The sequence below is a fragment of the Gymnogyps californianus genome, chromosome Z (genome assembly GCF_018139145.2).
Source record: "Gymnogyps californianus isolate 813 chromosome Z, ASM1813914v2, whole genome shotgun sequence".
Taxonomy (NCBI): domain Eukaryota; kingdom Metazoa; phylum Chordata; class Aves; order Accipitriformes; family Cathartidae; genus Gymnogyps; species Gymnogyps californianus.
The window spans coordinates 59,753,149-59,773,855 of record NC_059500.1 but is presented as its reverse complement, the minus strand read 5'-3'; the positions used below and the strand labels follow the sequence as shown (position 1 = coordinate 59,773,855).

General features: G+C 44.1%; 1 protein-coding gene across 3 annotated transcripts in view; it reads right to left on the bottom strand.

Annotated features, from left to right (window-relative positions):
• Nucleotides 1-2,196: 2,196 nt before the first annotated feature.
• The window catches only part of THBS4 (thrombospondin 4), a 35,089-nt gene continuing 16,578 nt past the window's right edge, over nucleotides 2,197-20,707 (bottom strand). For all 3 annotated transcript variants that reach the window (XM_050913173.1, XM_050913172.1, XM_050913174.1), the window contains exons 8-21: nucleotides 20,167-20,244; nucleotides 16,428-16,580; nucleotides 14,954-15,058; nucleotides 14,611-14,718; nucleotides 12,965-13,124; nucleotides 12,153-12,271; nucleotides 11,290-11,342; nucleotides 9,056-9,249; nucleotides 8,580-8,758; nucleotides 7,590-7,638; nucleotides 7,294-7,490; nucleotides 6,592-6,764; nucleotides 4,291-4,430; nucleotides 2,197-2,422 (exon numbers count right to left, since the gene is read on the bottom strand). In XM_050913173.1, coding sequence (XP_050769130.1) covers nucleotides 2,361-2,422; nucleotides 4,291-4,430; nucleotides 6,592-6,764; nucleotides 7,294-7,490; nucleotides 7,590-7,638; nucleotides 8,580-8,758; nucleotides 9,056-9,249; nucleotides 11,290-11,342; nucleotides 12,153-12,271; nucleotides 12,965-13,124; nucleotides 14,611-14,718; nucleotides 14,954-15,058; nucleotides 16,428-16,580; nucleotides 20,167-20,244 — 1,770 coding nt within the window. In that variant the 3' untranslated portion in view covers nucleotides 2,197-2,360. The remainder of the gene's footprint in view (nucleotides 2,423-4,290; nucleotides 4,431-6,591; nucleotides 6,765-7,293; nucleotides 7,491-7,589; nucleotides 7,639-8,579; nucleotides 8,759-9,055; nucleotides 9,250-11,289; nucleotides 11,343-12,152; nucleotides 12,272-12,964; nucleotides 13,125-14,610; nucleotides 14,719-14,953; nucleotides 15,059-16,427; nucleotides 16,581-20,166; nucleotides 20,245-20,707) is intronic.

Sequence of the window (20,707 nt, the reverse complement as noted above, 5' to 3'; positions counted from 1 at the left end):
TGGTGTGTCAACATGACAGACATAGTGAGCTCTGGCATGCCATTCTTAGGTCCCAACAGCACCTTCTGAAACAAAAGTAAAGTTCTGGCTGTCTGAGCTGTGACTGGTTTCTGTGGCTACCAGTTGAGCAAGCCAGTTGAGCAAGCCAGTATGTTTTCTGTCGGGGGAGGTTAGAAGCTCACAGCTTCATGCAATTACCTTTGGCAGCATGAGAGCCAGAGCCTGTATCTCACCTTCTAGCCTCCAGTGGCCAACGCCTGTGGCATGGACTGGAAGAGAGCCTGGCAGTGGGCAAGCTTGAAGGTGGCAAACCGGTGTGGCAAGCGGCCAGGGTGCTCCCTCCCAGCCACTGTAGCAGGAGAGCCTCTGGCTGCAGGCGGGAGGGCTGGGCAGAGGTTCGGAGACTGGCAGGGGTTCAGAGGCTGGCTGCAGTCATGTTTTCTGATAGAGCTGATGGGTGCTGTTGTGCTTTGACCAGCACATGCTGCAGGCAGGTCAGGGCAGGCCAGGCCTGTTGTACCTGCTGTGAGGAGACCACTTGCAAAAAATGTATGCGCTGCAGGCCCTGGCTGTGGTGCACCCATGGTGTGTGTGAGCGTAGTACAAGTAACTGCCTTCTGCCCGGATTGCACCCAAACCATTCAGAGAGGACTTCTGCCTGGAGGAGGGCCTCCATCCAATGAAATGCAAATGCATGATAAAGAAGATGTAAATTTGCTGTATGGTCTGTGTTCTCGTTCATAAATGAATGACACTGCAGTTACAGCCTATGTTCAGCTAGAAAAAGATGTTTTTTCTCATCTTTTAAGCATAATTTGACAATACCTTCTGTGTTGCTCCAAAGTAACTAGCCTTTCAATCCTCTGTTGAAAACGTGGTGAGTGACGTTGGGTTTGGTGAAGCCAAGGGGAAGGGAGGACTGAAACTGGACAACCTTTCATGATGAAGCGCCGTGCCAGAGGAACGCTCCTGCGTCGTGCTCTTTGCTGTGGGACTCTGGGATCCCTCGTGGGACAGGTCCCAGGGCTGTGCTGCTCCCAGAAGCCTTGGCAACGGTGGACAAGCCCGCAGTGAAAACTCTTCCTGTAGCCCAAGCCTTTGATAGCACCATAAACCTTAAGGGTATTTTTATTGTACTGAGAACAGGAAATTTCTTTTGATACTGTCACCTGATAATTTAACTCAGTGTTTCCCCTGTATTCTTGTGCTGGGAAAGAGCCATGGCTGTTCATTTTCTCAGGGCTACTTCTGATTTTGAAAACCCTCACTGTATTCCCCCTTCTGTGTATTTCCTCCCCTCCTCCCCCCAGGCTGAAGTACTGTTTCCCGTTGTCCTTTTTAAAGTAATTATCCTATAGGCTGCAATATCCTTCTCTTCAGCTGTCCTTGGAGCTTGTCCTCCCTTCCTTTCCTAGCTCCATTTTGAAAAAGAATGTAGTAGAAATGCACACGGTATCCAACACCTTTCTATACTTCGAATTATAAGTGCATTGTGATACAATTTTTTTGGCTTTTTGTTTTCCAGTCCTTTCCTAATGGTTACACTTAACACAGTGTTTTGGGTTTTTAACTTGGTGACTTATTTTTGTAAGATTGCAGTACCTGCTGAGAGAGCTCGGCTCTGAGTGGGGGCAGCAGGTCAAAGCCTGGCTTTGTGTATGTGAAAGTTAGGATTCTCTCCATAGGTGATACTGCATTTATCTATCTCCATATGTCCTTTTTGGTTTTAGTCACATGCAAGTCATAAGATGTGACTACAACACTCTGCAGTCAGCTTTTCTGCTTTTACAGGATGTGATAGTGTTACTCATAGTTTTCTGGGAGTGGAAGGGCAGGGAGGTCTAATAGCATTCTTAGAGGAGGTCTGCCAAAGGTAACTAAATCTCCAAAGTTGTTAAACTGCTCTGAAGGAGATGATAGATAAAACTTTTTCCTAGCAGGACTGGAAAGGTACTAAGAAGCCCTTGGCTTGGCCAGACAGCTCCCAACCACTTCATGCCCCGATGCAGCCTGTTGTTTCTGATGCATGCCAGATATAGATAGACAAAATTGCACTTTCTGCCCCACTCTGCTTAATACTGAATCCAAAACAGCAATAGATTCAAACTTTTCCTGAGAATGTTTTAAGCAAGTGTCACTCCATTACGTGCTGCTCCTTAGATTTTAGGGCAAATTTGAAAACAAGTGAAGCCCCAGTCTATTTTGTCTCCTTTTTATTTTCACTTTTATACAAAAAAAAGTCTGACAGTCACATCAATGAGAACAAACTGCGGTGTGCACTCTTACAACAACAATCATATAAGGATTTGAAATATATTGTTTTATTATTTGCAATAGCAATGTTAGTTTGCTTTTCCTTCTTAAATATCACCAATGCCAAACTGCTGAGCTTGAAATTCTTGAAAGTCCTCTGGGATGGTGTCTGAAAACAGGAAAATATGCAAAAGTTTAGTCTCTTCTGACAAAATCAAGGAGCACTTAAATGAATGAATTACCCATCTACTCTTTTTTTTAGGTAACATGCCTTCTCTTTTGTTTACACATTAAGAATGAACAGGGAATGTTTTCAGTTCTAGCTGTACACCACTGAAAAGCACAGAGAGGCTAACAAGACAGTGCTGCAGTTCCAGCCCATAACGGAGTACTATCAATCTTCAAATTACATTTCCACCCAAAAACTTTCTGGCTTCCACTCTTGTATTTTTATTCATAAACGCTGACCAGAAAGGCAGAAAAAGTGGTTGTCTTGCTCTGCACCCCAGACGTTTCTAGCGTCAGCGTCTCTATTTCTCATGTATCCTAATTCAACTTCCTTGTGATGGTTTCCCACGCCACAAGAAGGGACAGAAACATTAACCCGAGGACCAACAGCAACTGGTAGAGAAACTTCAGAATTGGTGAAGGGAGCTGGAGATGGGTCAATGTCATATGAGTTCTTATGTCATGAACAGTTCTGTTTGAAGCGTTGCATTTGCAGTGTGCCTTTGCCAGATCCCAGACCATTTTATCTGGAGAGCCACTGAACTAACCATAGAGCTAAAGATGCAGCCAAAGATGGAGCCACAGCAATGAAGCTCAGCTGCATGACCTCAACTTTACTCTGATTATTTCCACCTTGAAAATTCTTTTTTCTACTGCAAATGTAGGAACTTGTCTGAAATGAAAGCAGGGATACCTGGGGACTCCAGAGACTTCTTAGAGTGGGTTTCACTGACTGACTGCAGCACCTGCAGCAAAGCCACTGCCTGCTCACTGCCAGGAAAGTATCTACAACTTCAGTGGCAGCTTTGAAACATGCTTTCTGGGAAACCACATACTGTTTGAGACTCTTATCAAGTAATACTTAATTGTAAGCACTGCTGTCTAGAAGTTACCCTGTTTAACCATGACCTCCAAGCACCAGCCTAGGTGTACCAAGTGCCCAAGAACCAGAGTCCATGACCAGAACAAGCCACAGGGCCAGGGTCTGGCCGTGCAGCGGCTGTGTCCACTGCAGACCTGGGCTGGGCTTCTTAGATCCACAGAAAGCAGACAAGGAAAGTATTCCAGCTTGGCTGGTACCTTATTTTCCTAAGGCTGCCTTGGTCAGGTAGGGCTTGATGCTGAGAGGAGGGGGGCAGCCCCTCCAACCCCACTTCATGCTACCTGAACTGCTGCCAGGCAGAAATACCCTGACACGATCAGCTTCTGTGTGAGTGACCAAGGTTTGAGTTATTCCATATAGTGGGAGATCAGGGCTAAGCTGCAAGGCTCCTACCCCAAGAGGAGCGAGCCAGCACGCTCCCATAGAGCCTGAGAAGGATTCTTCCGTGGGAGAAAGGGCATCTTATGATCTTGCCCTCCCACAGACAGGAGCAACCAACAGGTACATGAGTGACACTGATGCCTGGTGACTGATCCCGCTGGCTCTCCGGATCTATTTCACCTTGTATTCAGAGCTCGAGACATCCTACATACATGGTGGCCTCAGTATATTGTGCGTGTACAACTCTCACAGTTGGTTGGTTTTAAATAACATTTCTAATTCTCTGATGACAGCTATACTACTTAGTTGGCACACTCTCTGCAGCACAGTGACTGCTCTGGGAGGAGCAGTTGTGAGGTGTTAGTTCCTGTCTGGCTGGGCTGCAGTGTGCTGCTGGTGTCAGGGGAGGCGTTTCACAGCTGTGAGTAACTTGTCAATGAAAAGCAAAGGAAAGGATGCAACATGGCTTAATCCAATAGCCACACTACTGGTTCTTCGTGGTCACTTGCTAGTTATTAGCTAAAATGACATAAGAGCAACATTACCATTGCAGCGATATTTCAGGTTTGACCAAATAATGTTTTCCTGAGAGAAGCAGAAAACTCCAAGCCGTCCTCCACGCATCGTGGTGTCTATAGTTACACCAGAGTCTGCCACTAGCTCAGAGCCTTCATAAAATCTTGCCCTTAATGAAAGCAAACAGAAGCTCTGTTAGGTCTTTTCCAAGGCTGCAACATTCGTAAAAGTAACTTTGTTATCCATGGTGGCTCTAGCCTTGGATGTGCTATCCTCTCCTCTAGCCCAGGGGAGAAAAAGCAGTTAAGATAGCTCCTCTGTAGGCTGGGAACTGGAGCAATGCTGCACACTGGCAAGAGCTGGGCAGGGAGGGTGTTTTGGTGGTGGTTGGTTTTTTACACGTCCTACAAAAGGATGGAATGTTTTTTCCTGTAGTCAGTCAGGCTGAGAGCTTTAACTCTTGAAAATTTCCACAGTCAATAGTTATAGGAGAAAGGGAGAACCAGATTAGATCGGTTGAAGAAGGCCAGATGGATATTGTCTCACACAGTTTGAAGCTAAACTTTTCTTTTTTTTTTAAATAGGCAAAGTTTCAAACAAACCATTTGGAATCTTAAACTTGACTGTGAGATTTCTTTAAAAATGTGAATATGATTAATTCCAGAACAGTTTTGATGATCTGGCATCTTCTTGTTAGAAAACCCGTCGGCAAATTCCCAAATAGCTCTGGGAACATCTGCGCCCTGCCAGCTCCCCAGCGTGTGCCCTGTACTGAAGGCTTGAGCGGGACCACGCTGGAGCCAGCTGAGCTGCTGCAGCACTGTCTACACCAAGTCCTCAGCCTCTGGGGTACTGGGTAAATGACTTGGAGGATGATGAGCCTGGAAGGCCCTGTTTTGGATGAGGACACTGCTGGTCTGACATGCAAGAAAATAGCGAGTGGTGAAGGGAAAGGAGGTTCCTGTGTCTTTTTATAAAATAAGAAAAAAAACCCAATTCCTGTTATGTTCCTGAGTTTATTTCCTGATTTGCTGGGGCAGTTCAAAAGTATCTGTACAATGAATAGAACTTGTTGTCTTTCAAATTTCCGTGGGAGAGGCTGGCTGAAGTGACTTTTTCCTAGGCTTCCTCGAAGCCTCGGAAAACCTTTGCTAGACACATTATGGTCTGTGGCATCTGGCCTAAACAGACCACAGAGAGATGTGGACAGAGAGCTGGCAGAGGTTCACTTTAGGCCTGGCTGCCTTTAGTTTTTGAAGGATTTTGTGACACTGACTTTGCTACCTTTCCCAGTTGCAGGGGGCATTAATGAGGCTGGCTAGAGAGACTCTAACCACAGGTAGATGTTTGCTCATGAAGCAGCTTCACAAACAGCTTGGTCTAAACAAAAGTTGCCACCCAAGATCTATTCACTACTGCCCTGTGGCTGGGACACAATAATTGACAGTATAAATCCATTTTAGCATAACGTCAAACATGCTCACTCCAATTACTGCTGAAGATGATGCTCTGCACCAGAAAAGTGGAATAATTATGCCATCAAGTTACCGCATCTCAACTGCAGGGTGGTGATTTTTTGAAGAACAACTGACTTTTACCTGTATTTCTGTTCTATTATACGGTTGCAAAACCTGAGCTGATGATGCCAGAGCAGTTTATTTTTTGCATTTTAACATCAGCCTTGACCTACAAGTATAATTCCTGCTGATCTGGATGTTGCAGAGTGAAACGTTTCCTCCTGAATGGTGAAATTTTTTTTAAATAACTTTTTTTTCTTCCAAATAACAAAATAAGAATAGATAACATGCATTACGTAGCTTTGACAAACTTTCTGAATATATGCTATGTAATCTCAAATCTATCACGTCAGGATAACTACTGATCTTAGTTAGGATCACAACCTTCAAGTGGACAACTTTTATTAATTCTATTATCCCAGAATATGTAAATGAACTATCACAATTCCAACAAAAATATTCTAAAAGATAAAAATTAAGACATTTTGAAATGCATTGTTTTTCAGATCAGTGGCCAGCAGTAGCTTGGGAAACAAAGTATTAAAGCCAGAAAAGGGTTTATTAGGGTAGGGCACAGTTACAACAGTCAGATGGTAGAAAACTTCAGTTACAACAGGCTTAGCTTGGAATTGTCTTTCCGAGGAAAAGAACTGCAGGCTGAATTTCAAAAGCCTAACCTGTTACAAGGCTTCCTCAGTGCAAAGCCCAGACATACTATAAATTCTCAGATTATCATCTGAATTAGGTGTTGAGAAACAACAGTTTAGGCAGACACATATCTGTACTCACCTTATCTAGCATTTCCTCTCTTACCTGATATAACCGATCTGGGGTCTGTGCTGCAAGAACCAGCGGTAGGAGACTTTGTCTTTCCACCCTACATTTCGGGGGTCCTTCCACAGCAGCCTGACCTGATCAGTGGTGTCCCCTGTGTGCCAGAGGGAGTTGCGGAGGTGCTCACCAGGGCCCGTCTTGGATTTCACAGCCTGCAGAAATACAATTTTCCAATGCTGACCACAGAGAAATGTCACTTTCAGGAGCTCCAAGTCTTTTTGTAGCGGGGAGCAGGTCTGCAGAAGCACCCTCCCTCCTCCTGACAAGCCCCTAACTTCTTTTACATAACCACAGCCACTGCTTGCATGGAAAAGCAACTGAGTACCTGGACCAAGGAGAAGGAGGCAATTTGACCAATTACAGTCAGAGCACAATGAGAGCAGAGACTAAACGCTCGAGCTGGCGAGCGGGGCAAGACTGGAGATGAAGTTCCTTAAAAAATGGTGCTATTAGAAGGGCTGTGTGGCAGCCGCCTGACTTAGCAGTTTTGACGCCTGCTGCAGGGAGAGAACAGCACTTGGGCAGCACAGCTGACACGCAGTGCGATGGCTTGGCCAATGCACGGCATGATGGCTTAGCCCACGGCAGTCAGATGGGGGGTGGCATAGGCAACACGTGGCAGGATGACATAGCCAGGCTGTGGTGACCACTGTGTCCCCAGCTAGGAGCCATGACCTGTACCTTTAGCTGAATGCCGGGCTCTGCAACAGCTCTGAAGGGAGTTGCTTGCCAGTATGTCTGTTCAGTCTGTTTCCACATTACCACATAAAAGCTAGAGCTGTCTTGATAACCAAAAATAAAGCCAGCATAGTCATCATCTGTCACCGTGTTCACATGAAAAGTGCCCTCAAAGTCAACGCCGTTAAAAGCTGTGTAACCTGAGGATACACACACGTTAAAAACAAGTCTGCAGAAAATGCATTCACATGCTATAAGTCTTCTGCTGTAAAACTTGAATCTCAGAAGAGGGTACATACCAACAGCAAGGCCAGGATCGCTGTTCATAGTCTGCACAATTTCCATGCCCTGTAAGAGTAAATTCAGGGTGGTTAGCATGTGTGACGAGCTGGGTTGGCTAAGCCTGGTAGCCTCTTCTTGCCTCCCTCTAGCACCCTCTCCATCTGCCTCCTCTGTTTGCTCACAGCATGTCTGTAACACTTGTAGCTCCGAGTTAAAATGAGAACTATAATCAAATACTGATGTTTCAGCTGCTTGTGTGCCCTGAGTCAGGAAGGATTTTTCTTTTCCCATTGCAGAATTGGCCATACCGATACTCTGATACTTTCCTTCCCTACCCCAATCTTCTGGAAATCACTGAACCTGGCCAGAATTGGAGATGGGACTGGGGGGGGGCAGGGTGGAACGAGGGCTGGGTCGGGGAAGAGAGCTTTTCCTAGGCTTAGCTCATACAGTTTGATCATGGAGTTCGGGGTTAAACTGACTGCCAGGACTGAGTTAAGGAAGGTGTATACATCTCAGCTGGCTTGGCAGAGACTTTGGCAATGGGAATAAATTGCACATTCTTCGTGACTCAGAACAATTAGCCTCCTGAAGGCTAAAATTTGTTTGTGCAAATAACAGTTATTGGAGTCCATCTAGGAGTAAATGCTCTGCTATACAGCAGGTCAGACTTTCAAATTCTGAGAAGGATTCATGAAACTATTTCCTACAGAAATATTTCAATAGGGTAACAAAAAAATCTTGTGTTTGCTTCTTGGCAGCAGTGAAATCCACCCAGGACAAGTTGACCAGCCTGTAGTTATTTTAGATTATTAGGAGCATCAAGCTTCAAGCTATCATATGCTAGAAGAAAGTTCCTTCATTGTAACTCCTGTAAAATAGTCAACCAACAAACAACTTCCACTTTTCACTTGTTTGCCAGAGGTCCAGCAATTAGAGACACAGTTTTACTGTGGTTTTCAAGTGATCTTTCTCAGACAGGTAAGAAAGACCAGATGTATTTTTACCTGGTTCAGAACCACCCAGTTGGGATCAATCTGCGCATCCCCCTCTGGGTCCAGCACCACCGTCTGATAGGCCCGGAAGTCTGTCAAGGTGATCTCTGCATTCTCAGGGCACACATCGATCCGATCAATCACTGTATCCTGGTCAAAATCAGACTCGCAGATATCCCCGACGCCATCACCTGAATACATCGGAGAAGTGAAAGCAGATTTATGGTGCAGCAAGTAGCCACATCTGGCCGAGCCACTGGATCAGGGTGTCTGAGAAGCAGGTGGAGTCTCAGCCCCGATGGCCACAGTGCCTGGGGAGGGGACCTGAGGACCTCTGCCTTGGCCAAAGGGCCCCTGTGTGTTGGGGTCCCTCCTGGGATGAGTGTATGCACGTGTGGTGACTGTGTTGGATCCTGGTGCACATGTGTAATGCCTGGGGAAGGATGTAGTCCGCAAGCACCGAAATAGCTCCTGACGGCCCATCTTACCATTATCATCTTCCTGCCCTGGGTTGGGGACCAGCCTGCAGTTGTCAGGGCCTGGGGGCAAGAGGTCAGGAATGCCATCGTTATCATCATCCTCGTCACACTCATCACCCAACCCATCCTTATCTGTGTCCAGCTGCGAGCTGTTAATGATGGTGGGGCAATTGTCTGTGCTGTCTTGGTGCCCATCGCCGTCGCTACGATCACAGAGACAAAAAGAAATGGCATGCCAGCATCAGCTCCTGCCTCTGCATGAGGGACAGCACGCGTACCTGAGCGGGAAATGCACTTGAGGCACCCCTGGAGCTGGAAACAGACCAGTGGGGCACCACGATCTGGCATCACTCAGGTGGCTGAACAGCAAGGAGACAAGGAACAAACAGAGACTGTATGATAAGGTGGCAGGAAGATGAAGACTAAGCCTGGAGCTATAAAAATACTCAGATTAGGAAAAGAAAAAGAAGCCTTACATGGAGTGGGAAAAGATAGCAGAGCCCAAGATCCCAAACGACATCCACTCCTAAAGGGCGTGTAAGGCACATCCAGCAAGTGCTGTGTCACAAATCAAAAGGCACCCAGAGACAGCAAGAGCTCAACAGCTGGTGTCCCGTGTCACACATGTTGTCAACAAGTGTCTTGGTGCTCATGAATGTGCAGGCATGAGTGTGAATGAAAATTTATGGGAGACTCTGCATGAGCACCTGAAATCAGACTTGTTTAAAAACAAGCACCACTTTCACCCTCCTGCATAGCAAGTTTTGTTACCTTACGGTCCCACAGGGGAGCCACGAAGTAAGAAACAGAGGAAAAAGTCTGTAGCTCCCAAGCACCCCTCCAGCCCATGGCTGCATCAGCTGCTTACTGCGAAGAGTCACCAGGAACAGGGACACAGACTATAGAAAAGGGTTTGGGAAATTATGGGGTGGCTGCATTGTTTCTCCATGCCAACAGTTAGGTGCATCTGTGCAAAAAAATGGCCTGAACTCGTGTGTTTTGTACACACACCATAAACAAAATGGTTTCTGGCGATAAGCAGGCATGTTTCCCCCTCAGTAGGTTTTTGCCTAGCACAGGCAGAGCAGAAGTGACATGCAGCCAAATTAAGGCAGTGCTGCAGTTTATAGCTATGCATATTCCCAGCTCTCTCTCCCTGCTTAAGAAAAGTGCTTTAATTTTAGGTCAGAGCAACTAGTGTTTGCACATTCTTGAGATAAAATGCAATGAGGACCACGCACATGTATCTATTGCAAGGTTAACCTCAGGCAGAGCTACAGCATTTCTACCAGGAAATGCTTCATACACATTAGTTAGGTTTGAGGAAAAAAAAAAAAAAACATGTCCTTTTTTAAAATAGGAAAAAAACAAGGCCATGTCTACTTAAGAGTAAAACAGCTCCCAGCTGGGGGCCTTGGCAGCTACTGGCCCAAGACTGGGAATGCTCCCTGCGGAGGCTGGGAAGTGGGCTCCCAGTGCTTATTGTCCCAGGCAGCAGCACCCACCGACAGCCCTGGGGGGAGACCTTGCAGCTGTCTGCGGCTGGTGAAATGCTGTGCCAGCACAGGTTTATCACTTCCCCTTCCTCTTGCTTCAAGTGAGGAGCACAGGGGAGGACTTGCCACCCCCAAAGCTGGTTATGCAGAAGCTGCTTCCAGCCAGGCGTTAGCAGTTTGTCATGGGACGTGCTCCCCTGAATGCTCAGGGCATGTAAAAGCCACAGAGGAGCCCTGCCACTCTTGCTGTCCTAAAGGAAAGGGGTTTATCTGGAAATGTTTTACACTTGATAATAAAATTCTGTTTCTGAAACACTAGGTTCTTATGGAAAAACATACAGCCCTTAACTGTGAAATTTCTGCTACAGAAAAAAAGAAAGAAAAGAGGAATGAAAAATAAAGAAAAGAAAAAAGATGTTACCTCACTAAGAAGTTCTGAGCAGTGCTCTGGGTTTTACAGCCAGAGAACTGCTCTGAATGTCACTTCCAGAGGAACTCACAGAAAGCCTGTGTGAACACGGGGCTAAAGGTGAAGGGCCCGGTAACTGTACTGCTACAGGGGAGTGAACCAACAAGGCTGATATTTCAAAAACAATGTTATCATTTAACATCTCTTTGAGGGGGTATTGGAATTAAATCCAGGCTAGTCTGAGGGATTATAGCTCTCCAGGAATCAGTAGCATGCTTCAGCTCAAGACTAGCCTCTTCCACTTCCCTGCTGCTGCTACAAGCCACAACACAGCATACCTGTCCTGATTGGTATCGCAGGAATCTCCAACCAGGTCATTGTCAACATCCGACTGCAAAGGGAAACAGAGAAAGTTCCAGTATCAGCTGCTGAGAGCATCTATTAAAATGGCAGTATTAAACCAAAACACAACCAAATCAAATACAATTAAAATAAAAGCATGGAAAAACATTTGTTTTACAAAACGTATTTTGTTGTTTGCATCATTCATCTAACCAAAAAGTCAGTTTTATTAAAGAAAAAAAAACCAGACAATGAATAAACAAGGTTAAACTTGACTGGAGCAGTTCAAGCAAGATGAGTAGTTCAAGAAAGATTCCTCTACTACTGGAAGTAAGTATCCCTCATTTCTAACCAAGGCTGATTTCTTAAGCAGCTTTAAAAATCTACCATGTTTCCCTAAAGTTTCCAGCATTTTTTTGTTAGTCACAAGGGGCTTAATCAGAATTCAAAACATGAAAAGTCTCACTGACTTCTCACCTAGGAGCAGTGAAAGTTTTGCTAAATAAGGACACTAGGATTTTGTCCTGAATAAAGAAATACCAACTGTAACTAAATCACACCACTGTGTGGAGTCTGGCATTGGACTCCGTGGGACTGGAGCATGCCCACATTTCAGAGCATGACAGTAGAAGATACTGGCAGGGCAGAGGTGCTAACAACATCCCACGCTATGAGAATACACCTGGTGGCTCCCCTTTCCAATGTTAGGAGAGTTTGAAGCTCCATAAAACTTCCCTGAATACCTTTTGTTAAAAGATAAACACTGTGGCTGCATGGGCTGCCTCACTGTCTTGCATCTTTTTGGACCTCAGCAGTCCCTCTCCCTAAACAAGGATATTTTTTCCTTCTGCCTGCTAACCTGGTTTGGGTTGCTGATTGTCGGGCAGCTGTCACAGGCATCACCAACACCATCATTATCCTTGTCCTCCTGGTCTTGGTTGGGAATCCTCTGACAATTATCCAAAAGGTTCTTAATACCTAGTGAAAAGTGGATTGGATGTTAGTTAAAAACAATTCCCGTATTTGTTACTGGACAACATAAACATCAAGAACAGTAAAGACACTATTCCTTTTCAGCAACTACTTAACCTTGTAGTGACATTGTAAGCCTGCAGAGCAAATCTTTCTTATGTGTGCATCCATTCATTTAATAGAAGTTAGAAACATCTTGCTAAAGAACAGCTTTCAACACCGTCACACACACTTCATTAATTACACACAATTCATTCTATCCTGTTCCTGTATCACAGCTTACAGGACGGGATGTTTCATCTTCGTTATTACATTTGAAGGGCTGTGATTTTTTCACTTCTTTCAAGCCTCCTACAGCAATGAAAATAATACATTATGTAGCTCTTGGGCATCTGGGACAGGCAGCAGCTGGGTACTCTGGGACATGTTTGCACCTTTAAGGAATTACTGAATGACCAACAAACTTAACTTACACATGAAATATGGCTTGGTTTATCTGTTACAGTGTTCAGTGCTTCCAATGGATGCTAAAAGATATATATTAATCTAAATGAAAAGGATTCCAAACACGGGTTTCATGAAGAAAGACAATGTGTTACATGACACTTAGCAGCTGGTGACAGGAAATCTCCTAACACACAGCATGTTCTGGGCAAGTTTCAAGAACATCAGAGAAGCTGGAAGGGAAGAATTACCAACCATCTCCATCCATGTCATCATCACAAGCATCTCCCTTCCCATCACCATCTGTGTCCCTCTGGTCATTATTGAGGACATTGCGGCAATTGTCACAAGCATCTCCAAAGATATCTTGGTCGCCATTTCTCTGGTTAACATTGTGAGCCAAGACACAGTTATCCTGCAAGAGACGCAGATCCAAATCAGACATGAACTGGGCCCCGAATCTTTAATTTCTACTTTAGCGCATTTATATAACTCTTGTATTTGTTTCTACTTTCACAAAAAATGATTACTGTGAGCAGTTTGACATCTTATGTGAATATTACCTCTGGATCAGATTTCACCGGCTCCCTCAAAGCTCTGCTTTGAACCACACCGTGGGACCCCTAAACATAAACACCCAGTATCATAAGGCTTTATTGATTTATAACTTTGACTTCTGATTCTCATTTTGGATGCATCCATGGTGAGTAACCTGTTTTGGTGCCTTGGCTTCCTTACATGGTCCTTCTCAAAAGCTGCATTTCAGAGACCCTGACAGGGTTTGTAGATGCTCTTGGTGAAAGGCCATTGCCCCCTTCTGGTAGAGACTCAAATCAAAGCTGAAACACTTGGAAAAACAGGCATTTTTGATGCAAAAATGTACAAGTCTTTTTTTTTTTTTTTTTTTTGGTCAACCAAGCTGCTATTGACTCTCTAAGACCATCAGGAGGCATATGGAGAAAACTTTATTTCAAAGTGGTGTAAACTTTCCTCTCCCATCTAGCACACGCATGACCTCATCCTGTTGCAGACACGGAGGCAGAACAGAGCTTAGCAACAATATAGAAGTTACTTGATTGCGAAGGTGCTGAACCTGCATATAGGTTTACAGTTGAAGGAGGATTTAACCTCTTTCCTTACAGAACATTAATGAAACCAGTTGCTTCAAGCTACCAGAATTAGGGTTGGCCTCTGTGGCAAAACAGCCTGAGACAGACCTTCTGTGATTGCCAGTCTGCCCTAGCTCCACATGGACATTTGTACTGTGTATAGAGTGCTCTTGTTGTCTTCCTTGGAAGTGCATTAAGCAACACCACAGAAGGATCTTAATGTAGAACAATAGTGGGCATGTGAGGATACGGGGTGAACACAAAAGAGCTTTTACAGTCTGAATTTATTCTCTGATATATCTGCAGTAGTGTACCCACATGGAAACCTCTTTCGCTTTGAGAACATGATTCAAAGCTTTTTCAAGTTATTGGCAAGACACCCATTAATTTATGTGAGTTTTGGATCCCTCATGGAATGTGATGTCAGGTCCACCTGCTCTTTAAAAAGACAGACACTAATGCAAATAATGTTCCTGAAGGCCATGCTATGGTAGAGTGTGACAGGACACCAGTTCTGTATACAAAAAACTCTAGAATTCAATGCTAAAATATAATAATGGAGCATACACTGTGGGATTTAAGGCTGAGTGAGACAGCTTGGGTTTTTTAGGTCTTGTAATAGCAAGCATTATATAAAAGAAAAAGACAGGATTTAGAGAGCTGCTGACAGTGACGGGTATCAATAATCTCTGGCAAATAGCAGTGAGCCAGATTTCAGAATCACTGCCTATTGCAGTAACGTGAAATCCTTCTGTTTGCACAGACCCCCGCACCCTGATCTATACACAGCACCTGCTCATTGGGAATGCCATCTCCATCCGCATCGTCGTCACAGGCATCTCCAATCCCATCACCATCGGCATCTTCTTGTCCAGAGTTTGGGACAAACCTGCAATTGTCCTAGACAAAAAATGAGACATGTCTAGTGTTCTATGGGTAAACTGGATGCCTTCATAATTTGAATGGCTTTTTCTATTATTGTTTTAATTAATCAATTAATCAAATTAAATACAATTTATCCAGAAGAATTCAATAACTTGAAAAAAGATTAATGTGTCTAGTGATGATTCTTCCACTCTTCCTCTTGACCCCTTCATGCTCTGAATTATTATAGGATTAAGAAAGAATTTCTTACCTTTCTGCAGTTTTCAGCAGAGCATGAGAGTTCTTCATTAGGGTAGCCGTCAATGTCAACATCTTTTCCACAAATATAACCATCACCAGCCCAGCCAATGCCACACTATCAATAAAACACCGTGGTAGTACTACCAAAAGGTTAATGAGTCACTGTAGCAATATTCAAGAGGGAAATCCCACATCAATCTTGAAAACACTAACATACAGAAGGCATGGACAGACACTGACGTACAATGAGGTACACTTCAGCATCTCTCAATGTGGAAAGAAAATCTTTGTTTCAAGCTCTCTATATCTAGGCACAGCTAGGAAGAGCTAAGACTTGATGTTAAATGGAATGTGTGCCTGCAACACCTAATGATTTCAGTGGGAGCTACAGATTTCTTTTAGACACTGGTCAGGAATCAATTTTGGTTCCTTACCTGCAGGTGGAGAAAAAGAAAAGAGGGGACCTAGGCAGAATATGTACCTAGCATCTCTGCAAGGGGCGCATGGTTTGATGGGAAGACTGTGTTTTGTTCAGTATCTCAAGAATACATCTGCAGCTAGAGGAAGTTTTAAGAAAAAACTGCACTGACAGTTACTAAGTTTACATCAGCAAAGCAAGTGCATCTGCACACAAGCTTCTCCTAGCCAATTAAATTGGTACTATTTCAAACCAATGCCTAATTTGTGTTGTAACTGAAGATACATGCATAGAACTGCATGTCAAACTCTGGCCTCCCCTTAAAATGAGGACTTGCCTAACACAAGTATCTAGGCATCTTCCCATTACAGCATGGACTTAAAATACCCTAGATTCTTCTTCTTTGAAACAGATGTACTTAAAAATGAGACCAAAGCAAGTGCCAGCAAAAGCACACGCTGTATCCAAATTTAGGACACAGGATTAGTCTCTTGCTTCCCCTTGCAAGCTGGAAGAACTAAGTAATGCACTTCAGTTAGACTCTGACAATGAAAGTTCATATGCCACTTGGTGCCCCTCTGCTCCGACGGCTGGAAAGCACAGTACAGCCTACCTGTGCCTAGAATCTGTGGTCTCACTTGGAAAAATGCCATCTTTATCAGCAGGCAAATACAGGCATGTTGGGTACGCAGAGAGGATCCCTACTCACAGCTATGTAGCTGAGCACCAGGAGAGGAATTTGTCCTTGTGATGTCTTCTGTAGAGTGACACTTGACAGTCCTTTCTGAGGAGACTACAGAAAGTCTAAAAAGCCATTCCCAAAAGATCTAATTACACAGACACAGTAAATATGGTACGCAAGTATGGCTGCCTTACAGACATGCTGCAAGCAGAAAACAACTGCAAGATAGACTCAGCCTAGTTATTTTCATAGCTGGTCTGGGCCAGTGTGCCACAATCTGGTTAAAACACCCAACTGTATATAAAATGACCACAAAGACTTTCTCAGTTTCAGCCTAAAAAAGGCTATTTTTCACTGTACAAATGCATGAATTTATGAACTCACAATACATGTCACCTCTCCTCTCCTCTCCTCAATACAACGGGCATGGACACTGCATGGATTGAGGGCTCGATTTCTGCAGCTCCTCTCAGCCTGGCATCCCCTGGCTTGGTCTCCTGTATATCCTGGTTTGCACTGGCCACAGTGGTAAGAACCCTGCAAGAACAAAAAGTTACTAGCCAGCCTTTTAACAGGACTTCCTTTTCTTTTAAAGCAAAAGCGAGATTCATATCACACTGCTTATGCTGTGCAAGTGTAGTTTTTCATCCATTGAGGCCTCTTGCACTGTGAACAAACTTTACCTTCTACGTGAAATTCAGGTTTGGCTCCCACAGTCCATGCTGGAAAACATGCTCAACTCTCGCCTGTTTAGACCAGTCTTTTGTTAAGCCAGTGAAAAGTCATGTAGCAGCAAAAGCTTCTTCATGATGCCTTGTCCCTGCCAGCATCACTCTGAGCTGCCAGGTGGCCAAAACTTTGTGTAAAATTCTAAGCAGCACCTGCTTAATCAGATTGGATGCTCTTATTTCAGTGTAAAGCACACCCATCAGTTTATCTAAATTCAACTGGGCACAACTTTTAATCAAAGAGAGACAAGAAAGTTCATCATGACTTTGCCCCATTTTATTTTTTTTAACTTAAATGTTTTTAAGCCAATTTGAGCTAAATCTTGTTCTTCAGAAAAGAAATCAGGAGTTGAAGACACAGTCACCCTCATTTACACTGCAATAAGAACGTCCATGTAACCTTTTGCAGTGGTTTACCTAGATGCGTACATATATATTTTATATTTCTGCCACTCTTCTTGTGTAAACAAACCCAAAGGAGCTAAGCCAAGGAATCTCAGTGTGTGCTGGGACAATCACTATATGAGATATAAACAGATAAATGCTGATAAGAAGGGGTCTTCTTTAGGCATCTAATGTGGCTTTTGTCTTTCTCACATACTTGTAGATTTGTAACCTATGATATAAAAGTTAACTGAAAACAATCTTTTTTCCTCATCGAGAATAATTATTTTTGACATGTCAAGAAACAGAAACAGGCAGATCTCTGACAGACTTGTGCATCCACCCCTTTGTGAAACTGAGGCGCTTCACACAACTTCACTCTTCCCATGCAAAGCCTGTTGGAGGAACTGTCAGGATTGTCCCCGTCCACCATGACGGAGAGATACATTTACTACCCAACTGGGCATTATTTTTGTCCTCTGTTCCTAGCTTCATTCCAAATTTTAACTCTGTGCTGTTTGCATACTTTCAGGCTGAAGATGAAGATATACAGATGACTGAAGAGTAAAATAATCACTGGGCCATGCAAACAGTATGGCCTATATAAAACATACTGGCCCATGCACTATCTCCTGATGGATGCCAGGGTAATATCTTCTGGAGTCTGCTGAATTTGCTCAGTATATTCTGTCCTATATCAAGCCTTGGTATGCATTAAAATAGCCTTTAAGGCAGCACTTCAGACCAAACTGTTTCTAAAAGGAGACCGGAGTAAAAAACCCACACTGCTCTGTTTTGACAGATGGCAGGCCACTTGTTGCCCTCTGCAAACAGGGCCTGATGGCCTCCTGAAGAGGACTAGTCATGTCTAGTCATGCAGTAAGATACAATATGTGACAGAAATGTTCTAGATATTTAAAAAAAAAAAAAAAAAAAAAAAAGAGAAACATATTGAACAGTGAAAGCAGTCCTAGAAAAACAAGGTTATTCACAAGGAAAGCACACCTCTTCAAACACTACTGGTAGCCTCAACGATACCTAGCTGCAAAAAGGACCATCTTTACACCTGCAGGATACTTTTAACCCTTCTATTGTTATGGAGAAAGCCTGCTCTGTGCAGCCAGCTATAGCAGAACACTATTTAACAGTGGCATAAGTGGCACATACAGGACAACCAAGTGATCAGGCCGTCAGCATGGGTTTATGAAAGGCAGGTCCTGCTTGACCAGCTGCATCTCTTTCTATGACAAGAGGACTTTAGTAAAGCCTTTGACACCATTTCCCACAGCATTCTCCTGAAGAAACTGGCTGCTCATGGCTTGGACGGGTGTACTCTTCGCTGAATAAAAAACTGGCTGGATGGCTGGGCCCAAAGAGTTGTGGTGAATAGAGTTAAATCCAGTTGGTGGCCAGTCACAAGTGGTGTTCCCCAGGGCTCAGTATTGGGGCCAGTTCTGTTTAGTATCTTTTATCAATGATCTGGACAAGGGGATCGAGTGCACCCTCAGTAAGTTTGCAGACGACACCAAGTTGGGTGGGGGGGTTGATCTGCTTGAGGGTAGGAAGGCTCTACAGAGGGATCTGGATGGGCTGGATTGATGGGCCAAGGCCAACTGTGTGAAATTCAACAAGGCCAAGTGCCGGGTCCTGCACTTGGGTGACAACAACCCCGTGCAACGCTACAGGCTTGGGGAAGAGTGGCTGGAAAGCTGCCTGCTGGAAAAGGACCTGGGGGTGTTGGTCAACGGCCGGCTGAATATGAGCCGGCAGTGTGCCCAGGTGGCCAAGAAGGCCAACAGCATTCTGGCTTGTATCAGAAATAGTGTGGCCAATGGGACTAGGGAAGCGATTGTCCCTTTGTACTTTGCGCTGGCGAGACCACACCTTGAATACTGTGTTCAGTTTTGGGCCCCTCACTACAAGAAAGAAATTGAGGTGCGGGAGCACGTCCAAAGAAGAACAACAAAGCTGGTGAAGGGTCTACAGAACAAGTCTTATGAGGAGTGGCTGAGGGAACTGGGGTTGTTTAGCCTGGAGAAAAGGAGGCTGAGGGGAGACCTTGTCACTCTCTACAACTACCTGAAACGAGGTTGTAGCGAGGTGGGTGTTGGTCTCTTTTCCCAAGTAACAAGTGATAGGACGAGAAGAAATGGCTTCAAGTTGCGCCAGTGGAGGTTTAGATCAGATATTAGGAAAAATTTCTTCACTAAAAGGGTTGTCAAGCACTGGAGCAGGCTGCCCAGGGAAGTGGTTGAGTCATCATTCCTGAAGGTATTTAAAAGATGTGTAGACATGGCGCTTAGGGACATGGTTTAGTGGCGAACTTGGCAGTTAGGTAAACAGTTGGACTCGTTCTTAAGGATCTTTTCCAACCTAAATGATTCTATGATTCTAAGTAAAAGGTCCAACTTGCTTCATAGCATTAAAATGGTTGTACGCCCCTTCTATTGGATCCTAACATCTTTCAAACCATTTCTACTTCTGCTATGCTTGCTCTCCTGGATTTAGTATCTAAGGTTATTAAAAGTGTCCTACCAATTGCAGCTCTCCTCCTCTCTGTATTTATTTGGAGGGATATCTGGTACTGTGTAAATACCCTAATGAAGTGAAGACATTACTCCTATAAAAAGAGCACCCAGGGGAACAGCTTGCTGCAGCAGCTCCCAGGTGGGAAGAGATGAGGCGAAGCAAAGGTTTATTCTTTCAAAGGAGGTTCCTTGCAATAACATACTCATAAACACACTTAACTGGACAGTGTGGAGAGAAGAGTTCCTGCCGTTCCTCAGGAAAAGTAATAAGGATACAGCTCAGATGGACATGTTAATGACAAATCAAGTATTGATTTTTTTTTTATTAGTCAGGAAAAGAGGAAAGGATTCTTTGGCTTACATGAAGCCAACAAACAAATGGTATTATTCAGGTCTTCAAAATCAGAGCCATAAATCCAATCCTAGCCTCATGGAATTTTAAAACAATTAATTTTTTAAAACCACAAATGAAAAGGTACTTACCAAAGTGTTTATGCAATGGGAATTTGGAACACAGAATCCAAGTCCACCATTCTGGCATTCATCAATATCTAAGCAGACCTAGCAATGAAACAAATCAACATGTAATTAAAAAAATGTCAATTCGACATCCAAGTCTGAAGAAAAGCCACTAAAGTTTAAATCTAGAAAAGAGTCATAGCCTCTCCTGAAACCGCTCTCAGAATGGCACAGACATACCCATAGGCTAACTTTCCAATGGATCTCCAGACACATATAAACCCTGAAGAGACACTGTGATAGAAAAAATTTCAACCTTAGGATGGGCTTCTGGTTCGCCCACAAGAGTTTAGACAAGAACTGTTTCCCTTGTAGGGTGCTACAGGAACATGCAAAAAATGACAGTAAAATAGGCCTTTTCTATCATACTCTTCCTAATTCAAAGCCAGTTTACAGAAATCAGCAGAGCCCCCTTTAAAATCCATCAGAGATATCTATGAAGATAATGACATTTTTTCTTGTCTCCATACCGGTCCCGAGTATTAATGGGACTGAGTGTTAATAC